Raw genomic sequence first — 21,470 nt, forward strand, 5'->3', positions numbered from 1 at the left:
AATCAGAAATCATGAGAAGAGGTGGGTACAAATGCAGGACACTGGAGATGAACTTGCAATTAAGAGACTAACAGCTTAAAACGATCTCATATATATATATAGACTCATATCAAAACTTCAGAGGAACTGCAAACCAAAAATCTACAACTGATACAGAAACAAATAAGAAAAATCAACTCAGATACAACACTAAAGAGAGTCATCAAACCACAAGAGGAGAGAACAGGAGAAGAAGGGAAGAAAAAAGAGCAACAAAAACAAATCCAAAGCAATTAATAAAGTGGCAATAAGAACATACATATCAATAATTACCTTCAATGTTAATGGACTAAACACCCCAACCAAAAGACATAGACTGGCTGAATGCATACAAAAACAAGATCCAACATATATGCTGTCTTCAAGAGACCCACTTCACTTCTAGGGACACATACAAATTGAAAGGGAGAGGATGGAAGAAAATATTCCAGGCAAACAGGATTCAAAAGAAAGCTGGAGTAGCAATACTCATATCAGACAATCACAATGGACTTTGAAATGAAGAATATTTTAAGGGACAAGGAAGGTCACTACCTAATGATCCAAGGATCAATCCAAGAAGAGGATGTAACAATTTTAAATATCTACGCACCCAACACAGGTTCACCACAATATATAAGGCAACTGCTAACAACCTTAAAAGGAGAAATCTACAATAACACAATAATAGTGGGAGACTTTTTTAACACCCCACTTACAGCAATGGACAGATCATCCACACAGAAAATCAAAAAGGAGACACAGGCCCTGAATAAAGCATTAGACCAGATGGGCTTCATAGATACTTACAGGACATTCCATCCAAAAGCAACAGAATACACATTCTTCTCAAGTGCACATGGAACATTCCCTAAGATTGATCACATCCTGGGTGACAAATCAAACCTCAGTAACTTTAAGAAAATTGAAATCACATCAAGAATCTTTTCCTGACCGCATCGCTATACGACTGGAAATCAACAACGAGACAAAAACTGCATAAAACACAGACGAGTGGAGACTCAACAACATGCTACTAAACAACCAATGGATCACTGAAGAAATCAAAGAGGAAATTAAAAAATACCTAGAAGCAAATGACAACAAAGATACAACACTCCAAAACCTATGGGATGCGGCAAAATCGTTCTGAGAGGAAAGTTGATGGCAATACAAGCCCACCTCAGGAAACAAGAAAAAGCTCAAATGAACAAGCTAACTTTACACCTAAAGCAGCTCAAGAGGGAAGACCACACAAGACCTAAAGTCAGTAGAAGGAAAGAAATCATAAAGATCAGAGCAGAAATCAATGAAATAGAAATGAAGAAAACCTTAGAAAAGATCAATGAAATGAAAAGCTGGTTCTTTGAAAAGATCAACAACATTGATAAACCCTTAGTCAGACTGACTTATCAAGAAAAAAGAGAGAGGACTCAAATCAATAAAATTAGAAATGAGAAAGGAGATGCAACAATGGACATCACAGAAATACAAAGGATCATAAGAGACTACATATGCAATTATATGCCAATAAAATGGAAAACCTAGAAGAAATGAGCAAATTCTTAGAAAAGTACAATCTTCCAAGACTAAACCAAGATGAAAGAGAAAGGATGAATGGACCAATCACAGGAACTGAAATTGAAACTGTGATTAAAAAACTGCCAACAAACAAAAGTCCAGGACCAGATGGCTTCACAGGCGAATTCTATCAAACATTTAGAGAAGAGCTAACAACTCTCCTTCTGAAACTATTCCAAAAAATTGCAGGGGAAGGGATACTTCCAAACTCATTCTATGAGGCCACCATCATCCTGATACCAAAACCAGACAAAGATACCACAAAAAAGGAAACTACAGGCCAATTTCACTGATGAACATAGATGCAAAAATCCTCAACAAAACACTGGCAAACAGCATCCAACAATACATTAAAAGGATTGTACATCACGATCAAGGGGGATTTATCCCAGGGATGCAAGGGTTCTTCAATATCAGCAAGTTGATCAGTGTGATACACCACATTAACAAACTGAAGAATAAAAACCACATGATCCTCTCAATAGATGCAGAAAAAGCCTTTGACAAAATCTAACACCAATTTCTGATTAAAACCGTTCAGAAAGTGGGCATAAGAGGGAACCTACCTCAACATAATAAAAGCCATATAGGACAAACCCACAGCTAACATCATTCTCAATGGTGAAAAGCTGAAAGAATTCTGAGATCAGGAACAAGACGAGGATGTCTGCTTTCACCACTACTTTTCAACATAGTTTTGGAAGTCCTAGCCATGGCAATCAGAGAGAAGTAAAAGAGATGAAAGGAATCCAAATTGTGAAGGAAGAAGTAAAACTGTCACTCTTTGCAGATGACATGATACTATACCTAGAGGATCCTAAAGACTCTACCAGAAAACTGTTAGAACTCATCCATGAAAAAAAAAATGAAAAAGAAAAAGAAAAGAAAAAAGAACTCATTCATGAATTTGGCAAAGTCAATGATACACAATTAACACACAGAAATTGATGGCATTTCTATATACTAACAATGAATGATCAGAAACAGAAATTAGGGAAGCAATCCCATTTGCCATTGCATCCAAAAGTATAAAATACCTAGAAGTAAACCTACCTAAAGAGGCAAAAGACCTCTACTCTGAAAACTATAAGACACTGATGAAAGAAATCAAAGATGACACAAATAGATGGAAAGACATACCATGCTCATGGATTGGAAGAGTTAACATTATCAAAATGACTACACCAGCCAAGGCAATCTACGGATTCAATGCAATCCCTATCAAATTACCAAGGACATTTTTCACAGAACTCAAACAAAATATTTGAAAGGTTGCTTGGAAGCACAGAAGACCCAGAATAGCCAAAGACATCCTGGAAAAGAAAAATGGAGCTGGAGGAATCAGGCTCCCTCACTTCAGACTATACTACACAACAACAGTCATCAAACCCATATGGTACTGGCACAAAGAAATATAGATCAGTGGAACAGGAGAGGAAAGCCCAGAATTACACCCATGCACCTACAGCCAACTCATCTACGACAAAGGAGGCAAGAACATACACTGGAGAAAAGACAGCCTGTTCAATAGGTGGTGCTGGGAAAATTGGACAGCCACATGGAAAAGAATGAAAGGAGAACACTCCCTAACAGCATACACAAAAATAAACCCAAAATGGATTAAAGACCTAGATATAAGACCAGACACTATAAAACTCTTAGAGGAACACATAGGCCAAACCCTCTCTGACTTAAAGAACAGCAACATCTTCTCAGATCCACCTCTTAGAGTAATGACAGCAAAACCAAAAATAAACAAATGGGACCCGATCAAACCTAAATGTTTCTGTACAGCAAAGGAAACCCTAAACAAAAGGAAAAGACAACCCACAGAATGGGAAAAAAATCTTTGCAAATGAATCAACTGACAAGGGATTCATCTCCAAAACTGATATAAACACCTTCTGCAGCTCCATACCGAAAAAACAAACAACCCCATCCAAAAATGGGCAGAAGATCTAAACAGACAGTTCTCCAGAGAAGACATACAGATGGCCAGAAAACACATGAAAAGATGTTCAACATCACTCATTATCAGAGAAATGCACATCACAATCACGATGAGGTATACCACCTGACACCAGCCAGAATGGCCAGCATCCAAAAGTCTACAAACCATAAGTGCTGGAGAGGGTGTGGAGAAAAAGCAACCCCATTACACTGTTGGTGGGATTGTAAATTGGTATAACCACTGTGGAAAACAGGATGGAGAGTCCTCAGAAAACTAAACACAGAACTACCATTGGATCCAGCAATCCCACTCCGGGGCATCTATCCAGAGAAAACCACGACCCGCAAAGACACATGTACTCCAATGTTCATTGCAGCACGCTTTTCAATAGCCAAGCCGTGGAAACCACCTAAATGTCCATCGACAGAGGAGTGGATCCAGAAGATGTGGTACATATACACAATGGAAGATTACTCAGACATTCAAAGGAACGAAATCCCGGCATTTTTAGCAACATGGATAGGCCTAGAAAGTATCATGCAAAGTGAAGTCAGTCAGACAATGAGACACCAACATCCAATGCTTTCACTGACATGTGGAATCTGAAAGAAGGACAGACTGAACTTCTTTGCAGAACAGATACTGACTCACAGACTTTGAAAAACTTATGGTCTCCAAAGGAGACAGTTCGGGGGGTGGGGGATGCACTGGGGTTGTGGTATGGAAATCCAATAAAACTGGGTTGTGATGATCATTGTACAAGTATAAATGTAATAAATTCATTGAGTAATTTAAAAAATTTGTTTAAAAAAGAAGTTGAATTTGAATTTAAAATCTCCCTCCCTCCCCCAAGGAAAGTCCAGGCCAAGATGGCATAACATCTGAATTCTATCAAATATTTGAGGAAGAAATAATAAAAATTTTACACAATATCCTCTAAGAAATTAAAAAGTAGGGAATAACTTCCAACTCATCCATGAGGCCAGCACTGCTCTGATAGCAAATCAAACGAAGGCATTTGAAGAATCCTATAAACAAGTATCACTCATGAACAGAATTGCAAATACCCTAAACAAACTTTTATTAAAGCAATCCAACAATATATAAAAAGTTTAATATACCATGGTTTGTTCCAGGAATGCAGGGTTGTTTTAATATCTGTAAATCATCAATGTAACTGGCCATATAATATCAATAAATTTTAAAAAATCATGTGATCATGTCAATTGATGTAGAAAAAGCATTTGACAAAATTCAACATGTACTCTGATAAAAATCCTCAACAATTAAAGAAACTTAAAAAAAAAAGGAGAGGAATGGATAAGCAATGAGATTCTGCTGTATAGCATTGGGAACTATATCTAGTCACTTGTGATGGAGCATGATAAAGTGTGAAAAAGAATGTATATATGCATGTGTGACTAGGTAACCTTGCTGTACAGTAGAAAATTGACAGAACACTGTAAACCAGGTATGATGGAAAAAAAAATAAAAATCATTAAAAAAAAAAAAGAGAGAGAGAGAACTTCTGGAGTTCCTGCTGTGGCTCAGTGGTAACGAACCGGACTAGTACCCATGATGCTGAGGGTTCGCTCCCAGACCTCCCTCAGTGGGTTAAGGATCTGGTATTGCCGTGAGCTGTGGTGTGGTCAGGTCCCTGCTGTATTGCTGTTGTGTGGTCAGATCCCTGCTGCATTGCTGTGGCATGGGCTGGCAGCTGCAGCTCTATTCGACCCCTAGCCTGGGAACTTCCATATGCCTCAGGTGCAGCCCTGAAAAAAAAAAAGACAAATTAAAAAAAGAGAGAGAGAAAGAGAGAGGACTTCCCCAATCTAACAAAAAGCATACAAAATCCTACAACTGATATCATACTCATAGTGGAACAACCAAATGCTCTTCCCCTAAGATCAGAAACAAAGCAAGTATGCACACTCTTACCGTTCCTGTTCCACACTGTGCGGAAGGTTCTAGCCAGAGCAATGAGGCATGAAAAAGAAATATAGGGCATCCAGGTGGAAAAGAAAGAAGTAAAACTACATTTGCAGATGACATGATCTTATTTATCAAATACCTAAGGAATCTACTAAAACCCATTAGAATTAATAAATGAGTTCAGCAAGGCTATCAGATCAATATACAAAAGTAAACAGCATTTTTACATACAAGCAATGGACAATCATAAATTGAAATTTAAAAAACAATACTATATATGATACTATAAAAATATGAATTACTTAAGGATAAATCTGATCATGTGAAAGACAGATACGCTGAAAACTACAAAGCATTTGAGAGAAACTAGAGATGACATAAATAAATGGAGCTTATAGTGTTTCTATGCTAGAGTCTCAATATTGCTGTGCTGAAGTCTCTAAGAACATCACCAGGTCTGGCGATCTCACCAGGACTCACTCAGCCTGTCACCATGGTCACAGCTGTGATTTATGACACCACAGGATATAAAGCAAAACCAACAAAGGGAAAGGCAGATGGAGCAGCGTCAGGAGGAAACCAGGAGTAAGCTCCCAGGAGATTCTCCCTGGGCCCTCCTTCAGGGTGAGCTTAATCCCTCCAGCAGTGGACCACAACCAGAGAAGCTCCAGAACCCAGTACCCAAAGTTTTTACTGGGGCTGGTCATATTGACACCCTCTGCCTAGCACACACCAAAATTCCAGACTTTCAGAAGGAAAGCAGGTCTTCAGACAGCTGAAGCACAGAGGACCACTCTCCTCGGTTCTGGGAATGATGGGAAGTCTCCCAAAATCCAAGTTTCCAGACATCAACTTGGCAAGTGGGCCTTTCTAAGGATGGCAGGCCCAGTCCTGCTGTGTTGACACTTCCTGCACAGTCATAAAGATGCCAATTCTCCCCTAATCAATCTGTAGACTCAAGATATTCCAGTCAAAACCCTAGCATGCTTTTTGTAGAAAATGGCAAATGGATTCTAAAATTCATACAGAAATGTAAAGGATGAAGAACAAAGACCAAAGCTGGAGGTAAATACCACCTGATCCTAAGACTTACCATGAACACATAGTAATCAGGACAGTGGACATGGGAAAGAGAAACCAATCAAGGCAGCAGGACAGAAATGGGTCACACACAGAGTGCTGATTTTTGACAAAGAGGAAAAGGTGATTTAGTAGGGGGAAAAAGGGTCTTTGGACATCCACATGCAACAACAATAAAGAAGGACCCATACCTCACACCATAAACAAAATTAACTCACAGGTAATTAGATCACAGATCTAAATGTGAAACCTAAAACTAAACAACTACCAGGAACAAAAACAGGGACAAATCTTTGTCACCTTGGGTTTGACAAAGATGCCTTTAGATATGACACCAAAAGCACAATCCATAAAAGAGCAAGCTGATAAACTGGACTTTATAAAATTAAAAAAACTTCTTCTTGTCAAAAGAAACTACTAAAAGAATGAAAAGACAAACCATAGACTGGGAGAAAATACTGCCAACCATGTATCTGATAAAAAGGATCTGTATCTAAAATATTACAAACTCAAAACTCACTAAGAATAATTTTTAAATTGACAAGATTTGGGCACTTGACCAATGAAAATAAAGGGATGACAAATGAATACATGAAAAGATGCTCAACACCAGTAGTGAAATGCAAATTAAGACCACAATGAATTGCCACCACATGTCTATCTGAAGAGCAAAAATTTTAAAAGGCCCATACACAGTACTGGTGAGGATGCAAAGCAACTGGAATTCACACACTGCTGGTGGGAATGTAAAATGGCACAGCACTTTGGAAGACAGGGCAACAGTTTCTTAAAAAGTTAAACATACACTTACCGTATGATCCAGCCAGGCCACTCCTTGGAACACACCCAAGAGAAAAGAAAGCATATGTTCATATAAAGACCTGCACATGAAGGCTCATTCATAGCAGTTTTATTTGTAACAGCCAAAAAGCAGAGACAACCCAAATGTCCATCTACCAGTGAATAAGAAGAACAACTGTAGTACAACCATATGACACAACATACAAAGGAATGAACTACTGATACACTCTACAGCCTGGCAAATTTCAAAATAATTATGCTGAGTGAAAGAAACCAGACAAAACAGTATGTACTGTATGATTCCAGTTGTGTCAAATTCTAGTAAATGCAAATGAATGTTAGTGACAGAAAGCAGATTCGTGCTGGGGAGAAGGGAGGGAATACAAAGAAGGAAATTGGGGGGTGACAGGCATGTTTACTGTGTGAATTTGGCAAAGGTTATACACATGTCGAAACTTACCAAAACTGCACACTTCAAGTGTGTTCAGTGTGGCTGATCAGATCTCAACAGAGCTGCTAACACTGAGCTGCACGAAGGGGACGGAGGGGCATAGGGAGTGAGCCACCAGCTGGGGACAGGCCCTCTGTCCCCTCCCCCTCCTGGCCTGTCCCAGGAAGCACAGCCTCGTGGTGCCCTTCCCTACCTTTCCACCCAAGTCTCCAGAGCCGCTTGTGGGTCCACCAGAAACTGGGGCCATTTTATGTGCTGCTCACTTGGGCAAGAAAGTTTGCCTCCCAGTTAAGACTAAGGATCCTTCTTGGTTTGGGGACTGACCCTTGGTGTCACATCACATGTGCGCCCCTCAAATGCCTGGGGGCAGCACATACCCCACATGAGGAAATGCCAGCATCCCAACCCTGCCCAGCTGAGCCCCTGCAGGGTGGGAACAGCAACTGCGCCGATCCTCTCAGGGCCTCTACTCACCCCCAGAGAGGAAGCGGGGCTGGGGGGCCCACAGCAGAGGAGAGCTGAGCTGCAGCTCCAAGCTCTGCCACCTCCTGCTCTTGGTGCACCCCTGGCATACTGACCTGGGACCAGGCAAGCCCAGGGCAGCACCCATAGGCTCCTGAACACCAGCTTCCACCATCTGACCCTCCACCTGGCAGCTATCCAGAGGTCAAGACAGGGAGCAGGAGAGCTGCTGGGATGCACAAATCATGGGTCCCTCTCCTGAGATACATAGTGCAGGTCCTAGCGGTCATAAAGCAGGCATCACTTGGAATTCCTGGGAGAGCGGAGGAAGCAAACACCCCTTTTGAATGTATGTGATTTACAACAATAAAAAGACAAATGACCCAATTAAAAAACCCAGATAGACATTTCTCCAAAGAAGCCACACAAATAGCCAACAAGCATGTGAAAAGACGCTCGACGTCACTGATCATAAGGGGAACGCAAGTCAAAACCACAATGAGATATCACTTCACAGCTACTATGATGGCAGAAATAAAAAAGACAATAAAAAGTTTTGGTGGGCATGGGGAGAAGTTGGAAACTTCGTACACAGCTGGTAGGAATGTAAAATGGTGCAGCCACAGTCGGGCAGTTCCTCAAGTGATTAAGCATGGAGTTACCATGTGGCCCAGCCACTCCACTCCTAGAGAAATGCTCAAAAAAATGGGAAACATATACCCACATAAACACTTCACGTGAAGAGTCACAGCAGTACTACTGACAACAGCCAAAAGGCAGAAACAACCCAAATGTCCATCAACGGACGAATGGATGAACAAAAGGTGGTCCGTCCAGACAATGGCACATTACTCCGCCTTAAAAAGGAATGAAGCCCTGACACCAGCTACAGCATGGATGAACCTTGAAAATGCTGTGCTCAGTGAAAGAAGCCAGAGCAAGAGGCACATGTTGTATTATTCCCTTGCATGAAGTGTTCAGAACAGGCAAAACAGACAGAAAGTAGATTAGCGGTGGCCAGGGCTTGGGGTAAGGGAGAAATTGGCCGCTATGGGGTCTCTTTCAGAGGCGATGCAAATGTTCTCTAGTTAGATAGTGGTGATGACTACAGGACAGTGTGCAGGTACTAAAAACCACTGAATTGCACAATTTCAAATGGTTTAGATGGATCATTTTATGTGACTTTTATCTCAATTCAAAAAATTTTTGGAGCTTCTGCTGTGGTACAGCGGATTAAGAATCTGACTGCAGTGGCTCAGGTCACTGCTGAGGGGTGGGTTCGATCCCCAGCCTGGCTCAGTGGGTCAAAGGATCCACCATTGCCATAGCTTCAGAGCTGCAGCATAGGCGGAAGCTACAGCTCATATTCAATCCCTGGCCCAGGAATTTCCATATGCCACAGGTACAGTCATACAATTAAAAAAAATTTTCTTTCTTTTTATGGATACACCTGCAGCATATAGATGCTCCCAGGCTAGGGGTTGAATCAGAGCTGCAGCTGCAGGCCTACACCACAGACACAGCAACACTGGATCCAAGCCACATCTATGACTTACGCCACAGCTTGTAGCAATGCTGGATCCTTAACCCACTGAGTGAGGCCAGTGATTGAACCCACATCCTCATGGATATTACGCGAGGTTCTTAACATGATGAGCCACAGTGGGAACTCCTAATTTTTTGAATTACAAAAAAATTTTTTTCAAGGTAAATTTTATGGTATGTGAATTATAGCTCAAAAATAAAGTGTAACATATAATGAAAAGTTTTTAATGTATATGACTTGCTTTAAAAGAGATACAGAAACAAATATCCACTTTAGTAAATATAATTTCTAATGCTGAAGTTAAAAAGTTACTTTATATTTTAAGTTTAAGGTGTTTTCATTTGAATCCTGGACAATTTAAAATACATTTAGCCATCATTTACTTATCAACTGTAATTGACATATTGCAGTGAATTAAATCAAGCAGTAGGGACAGAAAAGTAGGAATTATATAAGGAAAAATGGCAACTGGGGATAATACTGGGTAGATATAGAAAGCATAAAATGAGATTTGCTGAGTTTAGTCAGAAAAAAAGGAACACAGAGATGTTTAATAAAAAGTACAGATTCCTGAATCCGGCAGGACCAAACTTTTTATACTTCTTTAGGGATTCTTACCTCAGAAGATTTTTCATTAATTATTTTATTTTATTTTATTTTATTTTTTTAGGGCTACACTCAGATTTTTCATTAATAATTTTAAAAATAAACTGTGAAAGAAGAACAGCTTTCCTCCCAGAAAAAGGAGCCACAGGGGTGACACCCCCCCTCCCCAGGGCCCCAGGCCTTGCTCTGCCCAGGAGTATCTGAGACAGCTGCAGGTGGGCGTGTGAGGGGCCATGCTGGGAGAACCAGAACACAGGGAGGAAGCCTTCATTCCCTGGGTTGCTAACAGAAAGGACACCCCCTCGGTATTTTCCCAGCTTTCTCCCAGAGGTGGTTTCCTCACGGTGGCACAAAGGCAAGACTTGAAAACAAGGCTAGGAGCTCCTGTTGTGGCTCAGCAAGTTAAGAACCCGACTAGTATCCACGAGGATGAAGGTTTGATCCTTGGCTTCACTCTGTGGGCTAAGGATCTGGTATTGCCGTGAGCTGTGGTGTAGGTCACAGATTTGGCTCAGATCTGGTGTTGCTATGGCTGTGGCGTAGGCCAACAGCTACAGCTCTGATTCGACCCCTAGCCTGGAACTTCCATATGCCACAAGTGCAGCCCTGGGAAAAAAAAAAAGAAAGAAAACAGGGCTAAATGTGGAGTGAGGTTTCCAGGACTGGGGGGGCCCAGCGGAGTTCCACCTCAGACACATTCACCTCCCCCTGTTAAAACACCTGACGGTGATGAGCACATCCTTGAGCTTCTGAATGATTTAAATGTGGAGAAATCCCCACGTGTCTGTCAAAGGGTTTGAGGTTTCCCTGGATTCACAAATCAATCCCTTCCTTGTTCAGTCCAGTCAGTCCTGGTTTAAGAAGTGATTTTACCATTTGCAGAATTTGCTCCAGGAGCCAGTGTCTTAGTGGCAAAAAAGATTCAATTTCTTATCAGGTTGTATTTTTATGCCTCAGATGAACATGTAAGAGATCTGGTCTAAGAGAATGTGGACGGGCCTCCCGCCCCCCCCAAAAGAGCAGAGACCTTGAGGAGGTTTATAAGCAAGGATTGAGAGGGCTGGAAGACCACCTAATGTCGGCCGGCACCTGACATATGCAGAGCTTACACCCCCCAAACACAGGGGATGCTGAGCCAGAGCAACCTGGCTGAGAGGGATGCATGAGATTTGGACCCAGAGCCTCAGGCCACGATGCCCCACAGATCCAGGGATGGAGACAGCAAATGACTCCCACTGCCAGCCTTGTGACCCTTAGCCTCCCTGAGCCTCAGGATGGCAAGGCCCTGTCCCAGCAAAGGTACATTCACATAATTAAGACAAATACTTGGAAACTAGGATCACTATGAAGAGATGGCCTGGCCACCACTCATGCTACCCTTCACTAGGGGTTCAGGCCCACATGCCCTCTCCCTCTTGGAGGGGTGCATAGGCACTGGGCCACCGGGCAGCAGTCTGATACCCTCCAGACCAAGGGGGCCTTTCTGTCCCTCATTCACAGGATCCAGAGGGACTGCAAGACCAGGACATGGAGGAGGCTGAAGGACAGATAATTAACTAGCAGCAAGTCCTGCAGGTTCCTTCAGTCACACTCTTTGACCCACCACGTGGGAAGCCCAGCCCCAAGTGTGGCAAGATCCTGAAAACTTCAAATCCCAACCCTTCATCTGCAGACAGACAAGAGAGAAAGCCAGGAATAGTGTACAGGTACCCTGCAACCCTGTGGCCAGGTGGGAACAGGGTCCTGACGGTACAGACAAGGAACACACACAGACTGGTGGGCATCGTTGAGGGGTCTCCTCCAGCCGCCCTGTGACTTCCCATTTAAAGCGGCGACTCTGTTGTATGGAAACTACCTCCACGGAGCTGATTTTTTAAAACATGAACACCCCTCACCAATCTCAATAGCTTCTTGGTTCTCTCAAATCGTGAGGTCACATTTCAAAGAGAAAAAGGGTTCCTGGAGACAATGTGGCCACTCCCCTCTGACGCAGGGCTGGGGACCTCGCGGCCCCTTCTCTGGACACCTGGGCCAGACATGGAGGCTGCCCACCCGAGACTACCATTTGGTCTGCTTCTCATCTCACTGTCAAAGGCTGCAGAAAACCAGCATCAAGGCCTCTCTAGGCAGATGCAGCGGTGAGATGCAGGCTGGCTGGGGACGGGTGGGGCTGCAACAACACCAAAGTCAGTACCGGGAGCTGGTCCAGATCTGGTAGTGGCAGGGAGGAAGCCAGTCCGGGCAGGGACGCCGGTCTGCACAGCCCCTCCCATTAAGGCTGAAACCTATTAGCCACAGAAGTTATGTAAACGGAACCGCCTGCAATTTACACTCAGTCCAGATCTCGCTGCCCACACGCGCCCCCGTGTGGTCCAGGCCACCTGTCCTGCTCCGAGAAAAAGCAAGCATGACCGCAGGGTTCCCCGAGTTCACCGGCCCCAGAGTCTGTCAGCACCCCTGCCCTCCGGCCCCCTGGCCCAGGGGACACATTGGTGTGTACCCTCTGTGCCCCCTATCCCCGGGGGCGAGGTCAGCCCCTGGGATGGCCCCTGTTTGCTGAAGTCCCCTGGGTGCCTGAGAGGCTCTCCTCTCAATCTGAGAGTCTGGGGACGCAGAGAGAAACTCTATAAACAGCCACAGTCATGCTGGCTCCCCTTGCCTCGCAGAGGCAAGAATAGCTCAGTAAAGGCTCCCAGCAGCCCTGAACCTACACTCACAGCCACAAGGCCAAGGAGCAGACAGGAAACAATGCACACAGCACCGGTGAGCACAAGAAGCAGGAACAACTCAAGCTCAAAATGTCCAAGGACCCAACAGTCCTCAGTGCACAGCAGGAAAGAGGAAAAGGCCAGAGTGACGCTCGCAGTGATTCAGGGAGATGTCATGTCAGACCCTCCAGTGAGCAAGGCCACCAAATAACTCACCCCTTCTGGGCAGACAGCAAGAGCAAAGAACCTTCATACTTCCTTCTTCTGTATCTTTAAACCAATAAGGAAGAGGCAGGCGAATGGAAACTTATAAACCCCTAGTTAGGCAATTCAGCTACGGCAGCAAGAGAGCACTGGAGTATCTGTGCAGAGAGGCAGCAATGTGCAAAGTGGCCACATCCAAGTGCAGAGAAGAAGTGAGACCAGAGAGAAAGTGGGAGACCAGCAGGCGGTCTCCTGCCACCAGGACCTTGTAACCCCAAATACCCCTTTCCAAAGTCACAGGCAGGGAAAGCTTCAGCAATTAGGAAGCTTTCCCTTTAGGGAAAAAGTTAGGTCCAAATCCACAGACCCCATTCCAGTAACGCTGACAACAGCTCTCCACATGCTAGGCCGACCAGCATCAGGAGCAGAGCAGTGAACCGGCCAAGCGGCACACGGTGCTCTGAGTGTAGAGTACATACATACCTAATCGCAAAGGCTTGACGAGAAAAAAAGAACATATCCTATTAATAATTGTTACAGGAGTTCCCATGTGGTGCAGTGGGTTAAGGATTTGGCATTGTCACTGCAGCAGCTCAGGTTGCTGCTGATGGCATGAGTTCCATCCTTAGCCCGGAAACTTCCACATGCCGCAGACTCAGCCAAAAATAAAAAAATAAAAAAATAAATAATTGTTACGGTGTTTACATACCGAAATCAGACTATTTTGGCAAAAAGCATATTGTTATCTTTAATTTTGCCCATTTCTTTTTACCTTTCAATGTGCTACTAGGAAATTTATAATTACCCATGAAGCTCACATTCTGGCTGGTGTGCATTTCCACAGGGCAGCTAGGTCCAGTATTTAGAGCAGCTCAGGCCAGCCCAGACCAGCCCAGCCCAACACACCATGTGGCCCTGATGGCCCTGGGCCAGACACAGCTTCAGAGGAAACTCAACTGCCCTCACTGCTTCCCAGACTCACAGATACACAAACAAAAATTGGTCCTTCACTGCCCGTTTCCAGGGGTGTCCCCACATCCCAGGCAAATAGCTCCTTACCCGAAGTGCTGGCACATGGGCTCCACCCTGTACCACGTTCTGCTCCAAGTGTTCAGGGCTGGAGCAGCAAGTGCAGGAAGCCCAGTGCACAGCAGTCAGCCCCAGGTCCCGGAGCTAACCAGGGAGACAGGAGGCTCAGACACCTCCTTGGGTCCCCATGGTGAGAGCCCGCACCAATTGAGAGTGACAGGATGAAGCACAGGCCTGGTGTTAACACAGATTCTGAGGCCCTAGCCTGCTGCTTGCTGCTATGTGGCCTCTGTCTGTTGACCCAGACTCTCTGTGCCTCAGTTTCCTCATCTGAAAGATAGGAAAAATTATAGTACCCTCTGCATAGGCTAACATGAGAACTAGCAATTCCCCATAAAAGACTTACAACAGTGCCCCAGCACACACTGACACTGAACTTCAGCTTGCTTAAGAACAAAGAGCAATGTGGCTGGGGCCCCGCCTGTCTCTCTCCCACCCCATGGCCGGACTCTGCCAGCTGCAGCTCAACCTCACTGCACTAAGTGCCCTCTCTCCCCAGACCCCATGGAGCCCAGCAGGGTACCTGCATCATCAACAGTTTCTGCTAAGTAAATCCAAGCCCGGAGAGGCCAAATGGGGGCCCTGCCTCCACCCAGGGTCAGCTCACCCTGTTCCCATCCTGCCTCACAATCAATCCTTGCTCTAAGGGGTCCAGGCTGCTTCCTAGGCAGGTCAGAGGCTGCACCAGACACACCTGGACCATCCTGAGGTGGCAGAACATGAGGGGCCCCAGGAAAGTAGCACATCAGCAGGACTCAAGGACCCATCGCTGGCCAAACTGGGTTTATTCAATGAATGAAGTGGGGGTCCTTCCTGCTGTCTATAAAATAGGGGAAGTCTGAGGAGGGAGGGGAGCTATGGTCCTTTCAAAGTGTCCCTTCAGGAACAGGTGTAATCCCAGTGGGAAGACCCTGCCAAGCACCCAGCAACAGCTCCTGCCTCCTGGAGGGAGGTACCAGGAAGCCCACTAGTATAGCATTATCAGACCAGCCGCCCTGGGGAACAACAGATCTAGAATCATCCATGGGACCTGCTCCTGACTGAAAGGGCTTGAAAATACCTAAAAGCAAGAGCGATTATGAGGGACCCTCCTCTAAGTACTAAGAAGGCTGGTGGGATCACCAGCCAAAAGGCTAGGATGGTGGGGCGGCGGGGAACATCCCTACTGTTAGAAAATAGATGTCATCAGGCATGAGTCAGAGACTTATCTTCAATAGTTCAGAAAGAACTATATTGTACTGCCACCTAACTTTGTAGTTATTTCCAAAAAAAAAAAAAAAAAATTTACAGGTCACTGATGTGGAGCAGGTTTGATCCATGGCCTGGGAACCTTGGCATGCTGCAGGTGTGGCCAAAAAAATGCTTTAAATTTTTTAAATTAAATCAAAATGAAAATCAACTTCCTGTGAAAACAAAACTAACCACCTCTCATCCCTTTAAAGCCCTGGGTTCAAACTGAAACCCAGCTCTTAACCCCATTTCTGTCTCCTTCACTAGTTTACCTGACTCTAAAGGACCTGCTCGGTCCTGGGACACAGCCCTGACCTTCAGCACCATGTCCTGAGCTCACCCTCCAACAAAGAAAGAGCACAGGGCCATGTGCAAAAGCCCAGGGCAGGGCCCAAGGGGCTCCACATACAGGCTGACCTAGAGGGAAGCCCAGGCAGATGCAGGCCCTTCATAGTCATCAGCTTTACTTTATCCAACAACCAGGACAACACAGGACTCAGTGATGGCAATGGAAACATAGCTAAACAAATATAAATGCCCTCCCAGCCTTCAGAGCCTGGTTCACTTTATGAACCCACCTTTAATTCCATGCAGCCCCAACCACCCTCACCCAGAGCAGGCAGGCCACAGTTCAAGACGTCCTGCAACCAGAGACCCAACCAAATACTTCTGACCCCCAAGCTGGGTAGGACTGACCAGTGAGAGGGGACACGACTCATTCAAAAATGCTACGGGGGGAGGGGGGGGTGTGGGGTGTGGTGAGCTTCATCGCGTTCCTGTGGCTACCCCCAACCTCTTGGGCTACTCCTACAGGAGGCCTTTCCTTTTGTCCCTGTCATATCTCCAGGCCCTCACTGCCCATTTCTGCTCAGCATGGTGCCCCAAAATGGACAAAGAGAGAGGCCAGAAGTTGAGGCCCTGTGCTCCCTGCTCTGCCAATTTGCCTAGCAAGCTGGGTCCCTGGGGCTGACAGCACCAGCTGCTGTGCCAAACCCCAGGATACCCACATGGCTGTACCAGCAGAATGAGCACCAGACAGGCCCCAGTCCAGATGGATTGGATCCATAGTCTTCCCCAATCAAAACTGCATCTTCACTTTAAGTTTCAAGGCTACTTCTAAAAACTTAATGGAGGACAGCCTGCTGGTAGGGTGAACACCCGTCCCCTGCACGTGCTAGTCAACAAATCCACAGAGAATGCCCAGGTCCCCTGAGCCCACATCAGTAAATAAGAACAGAAAAGCTGGTTGCTCTTCTGGCTCCAGCTGGGTCACGAGCAGCAGAGGGGACAGGCACATCCAGCAGGCTGTGTGAGGGTCCCCCCCTCAGCAGAACAACTGCCACTGCTATGCGTTATAACAAACGACCACTTAACATCCTTGGAAAGTGTGCCACAGGCATACAGCAATGAAGGAACATCTATTTAGGGAAAGAGCCCTGACACACACTGGCTTCCTCCCCAAAACCACCTTTAATTCCATGCAGCCCTCCTGGGGTAGGGGTGGGGCAGCCAAGACCAGCCCCTTGCCCCAGCTCCTAGTGCAGGGCCATGGCTTCTCCCGAGAACACCATTCTTGCTCAGCTCATGGGATGGAGGGTCCATACCCTGGAGTGCAGCCGGGACAAGCAGGGGCTACCACCCCTAGTGCCTGCACCTAGAGCCATGGTGTCACTCCAGGAAAGGACACTGCTGCCCGACCTCCTGCTCCAGAGCAAGGGCAGCCTCCAGGTAGCCTGGTGAAGCAGCGACCTCAAGGAAACTGGCAGCTCTGTGACAGCGATGAGGAAACACACCCAAAGTTTATCAGAGAGAGACAGCCACTGTCGAGGACTGGCCTCAGATCACCCCGCCTGACTTCAGCTGGATTAGAGCATGCACAGCCATGCCCTTATCAAAAACCACAGAACAATCAGTCTTGATCAGTGGTAGCAGCCTCCCCAGAGGCTCAGCAGAGCGACCAAAGAGAGTCAAAGACAGCAAGTCCACAGCCAGCCTGGAGGGGGGGGGGGGGTCCCAGGAAAGCATCCATCCAGCCACAAAGACAAGCAAATAAGCCCCCAACCAGGGTGGAAGTGAGTATCTAGAGTTGCTACAATGTTTTACCTAAAATATCCAGTTTTCAATAATATTTGGGGAGATTCAAAGAAACAGGAAAGTGACCCATACACAGAAGCAGGGGCAGGGGAGGAGTAAATAAATTGCTTCTGAAGGGTCACAGCCATTGGACTCAGCAGAAAAGATTTCAAAGCAGCTGTTATAAATATGTTCAAAGAATTAAAGGAAATCATACATAAGGAATTAAAGGAAGTATACCAACAATATCCCATCAAACAGAGAATATCATTAAAGAGACAGAAATTATTAAAAAGAGCCAAATGAAAATTCTGTAATTGCAAAGTCCAATAACTGAAGTAAAAAAATGTACTATGGGGGCTCAATAATAGATACGAATTATCAGAAGAATCAGCAAACTTAAGATAGATCAATAAAGATTACACAATCTTGAGAACAATGAGGAAAACAGAATTCAGAAAACTGAACAGAGCCTCAGAGAAATGTGGAACAATACTCAGTGCACCAACATTGTGTGATGGACGAAGAAGAAGGGAGAGAAAGGAGAGGAAAATAGCCAAAGAGATTGGCCAAAAAATTCCCAGATTTAATGAAAATACCCATCTACATACCCAAGAAGCCTAACAAACTCCAAAAAGAATAAAAGAGATCCACACCCTCACATATCATAGTCTAAATGCTATTTATTACTACAGGGCTATCGTATATAAATATATCAAGTTAACTCTTAATTAAACCATATTTACTCTTAGATTTACAATGTTGTATGTCAAATGTATTTCAATTAAAACTTTTAAATTAATAAAGAATTGATGGCAATCCTTCACAAACTCTTTATTAAAAAAAAGAAGAATGAACTTCCCATTCTCAACTTATAAGGCCAATACTATCCTGCTGCTAAAACCAGTCATCACAAGAAGAAGGAAAAAAAGACCAATATTTCTTATGAATATGGACACAAAAATCCTCCACCTAATACTAGCAAACATAATCTAGCAACTTATAAAAAGGATTATACATCATGATCACATGAGATTTACTCCAAGAATGCAAGGTTGGTTCAGCATACAAAAATCCATCAAGGTAATACACTGCTATAAAATAAAGGACAAAAACCACATGACCATCTCAACAGACACAAAATGTATTTAAAAACTTATCCTTTCTTGATTAAAAACAAACAAACCACACAGTCAACAAGCTCAGAATAGGACACTTGCTTAACCTAAAAAAGGGCATCCAGGTAAAGTCCATAGCTAACAACATACTTAGAGGTAAAGGACTAAACGCCTTCTCACTGCCATCAGGAGTGAGACGAGCACATCTGTTCTCCCACTTTCAGCCTGGGTTATCAGACAAGGAAAAAAAAAAAAAAAAAAACACATCCAGATTGGAAAGAAAGGAATACCACTATCTCTATTTGCAGATGATATAATTTTACATATTGAAAATCCTCAAGTATCCACTAAAAAGCTGTGAGAATAAGTGAGTTCAGCAAAGTTACAGGACACAAGAACAGTATGTGAAAATCAATTTTATTTCTACAAAGTAACAATGAACAATCCGAAGTGAAATTAAGAAAACAATTCTATTTACCACAGAATCAAAAAGAATAAAATACTTAGGAATAAATTTAACAAAAGAATCCCAAAACTTGTGTTCTGATCATTTCTCTTTCTTCTTTCTGCCTCTCTGAACCCTTCCTTCCCTCCCTTCCCGCCTCACCCTCCGCCCCCAAACAGAAAGTAGGCAGGTGTCTAGGAGCTACTTCAAGCCTGAACACAGCAGGCTGTGGTTGGTTAGCTTGCTGAAGAGGTGGCCACGCTGGGTGAATGATGCACATGCATGGTCAAGATGCAGGCACAGATGGAAGTGAAGTCAGAGAGGAAGAGAGCTGCAAAGAATGAAGTGGACTGAACATTCTAGTGGGTGGCTCATGCAGCGTGGTACGTACCCAGATACGACCGCCTGGGGGCAACTCTGATTTCTTCATCTTTATTATCTGCAGCTACATTTAAAGAGACAGAGAGAAAACAGAAAGGAAGAGGAGACAAAAACAGACTGGTTTTAACACTGGTAAAGTCCTTGTTGCATTTCTTTAAAAACAAAGCACCGGACAGAAAGACCAAAAGATTTTGGTTTCTGTACATTAGGAAATCTACTTTTTGAGCCATTTTTCTCCAAGCCTACCCTCCTCCAAAATAAGTGCTTGGGGCAGAGGAGAAACATGAAAAGTCAGCACATTTTCACTTCATTTCTAAGGTCAGTGCTATGCTGACAGACACAGCAGATCCTACTTCTACTTTTCCCTAGAAACATATCTGTCTGCAAGCTCTAGTTGCAACACAATTTTCCAGGGTCAAAGCTCTTCAGAAAATTGTCCCATAAAACTGCTTTCAAAGGACACTCAACAGAATGTTCGCCATGAAAGGAGAGTGAGCTCAACACGTGCGCTTGATGGCGCTTGGCACCAAGTTAGGGAGCAGGCCTGGCAGCTGCCTCCACTGTGACTCAGCTCAGCAGTACCTGATGATGCAATTCCCAGGCACCTCGCCCCCCCAAAATCCCCCTCACCTGAGACCTCCCTAGTCTGGGCCACTGCAGGACAGCAGCCTGAGGCCCTGGAAGACACAGCCAGAGCACCTTCAGGTGGGTTGCACCTGCAGATGGGGTCTAGGGTGGGGGATGGTTAAAGAAGATCAGAGAGCAAAGACAGATCAAAGGTTTTGTGTCACCTGCCCCGGGCAGTGTAGATGGTCCCAAAAATGGCAATTTTACCACTAATCAGCTCAAAGCAAATATGAGACCTGCTGCCTGGACCTGCGGATGGCTGGTGCTGCTTAGGACAGAGCTGGAGGGTTTTATAAACCAACACAAACCTCAGTCCCCTCTTTTCTCCTCACCTGCCTTCCTCCCCAATACCCTCCTGGACCTGCTGGGTTCTGACCACCCAGAGTTGGTTAAATTTTCTCAGCTTTTTGCTTCTCTTTGATTCAGACCAATTTCACCATTTACTGGCACCTCCTCTAAAGGCTGAAGTCCCAAAAAAGAGAGAAGTTGGGGGAGGGGGCTGTAGGAGTGAGTGCTCAGTTCTGCTACTCCTGTGCTTCCCTTCTGGAGGGGGAGGGGCCGCAGGGGGCTGGGTGAGCTGGTTCAGGGTGGGAGATCCCATTCCACACAGAACTCTTCCTACACAGACTGCTTGGCTGGAAAGCACTTCAATCAGATCTCCATTTTAGAAAGACATCTTTGTGAGGACAGACGTGGGGGGGATGAGTTCTGCAGCTGAGAGACAGCAATCCTGTACTGACCCCCTGTGCTGGGCCAGGCTAATGTTCAAAAATGACCCCAGCAATGTTTCTACACTTGCCTCAAGCTCCCTCCCTTGGACCAGGAGCCAGTTTCTGTGCCCCCTTGACTGTGTGGCCTGAGACTGCTCCTGTCTGCAGAAGCCATGCCGCAAGGTCTCCAAGACTAAACCTTTAAAAAGATATCGCATACACCCAGTTCTCCTTCAGATGCTCCCCTTGAACCAGGCCACATGAGGCAGCCATGTGTGGACATTCTGGCAGCACCCAGCTGGGGTGGAGCCAAGGGCCAGGAGCAACCCAGACACAATTGAGGAGAGAGACAGAGGGAGGGTGGCCAGAGGACAGGGTGGGTCCAGGAGAGACCACCTGGGGCTGAGCGTAGTGGCGGGGGGGCGGTGGTTACAGATGGGACACAGGATGACCAGGG

At 45.0% G+C, this 21,470-nt stretch overlaps 1 protein-coding gene across 2 annotated transcripts in view; it reads right to left on the reverse strand.

Annotated features, from left to right (window-relative positions):
- SLC66A2 (solute carrier family 66 member 2) overlaps positions 1-21,470 on the reverse strand; it is a 57,304-nt gene that overhangs the window by 24,362 nt on the left and 11,472 nt on the right. Inside the window, exon 4 of one of the 2 annotated variants that reach the window (XM_047794163.1) lies at positions 19,687-19,740. The exons of the other annotated variant lie outside the window; for it this stretch is intronic. Coding sequence (XP_047650119.1) covers positions 19,687-19,740 — 54 coding nt within the window. The remainder of the gene's footprint in view (positions 1-19,686; positions 19,741-21,470) is intronic. 2 annotated transcript variants of the gene reach the window in all.

This window comes from Phacochoerus africanus, chromosome 8, assembly GCF_016906955.1.
Source record: "Phacochoerus africanus isolate WHEZ1 chromosome 8, ROS_Pafr_v1, whole genome shotgun sequence".
NCBI classification, from domain to species: Eukaryota; Metazoa; Chordata; class Mammalia; order Artiodactyla; family Suidae; genus Phacochoerus; species Phacochoerus africanus.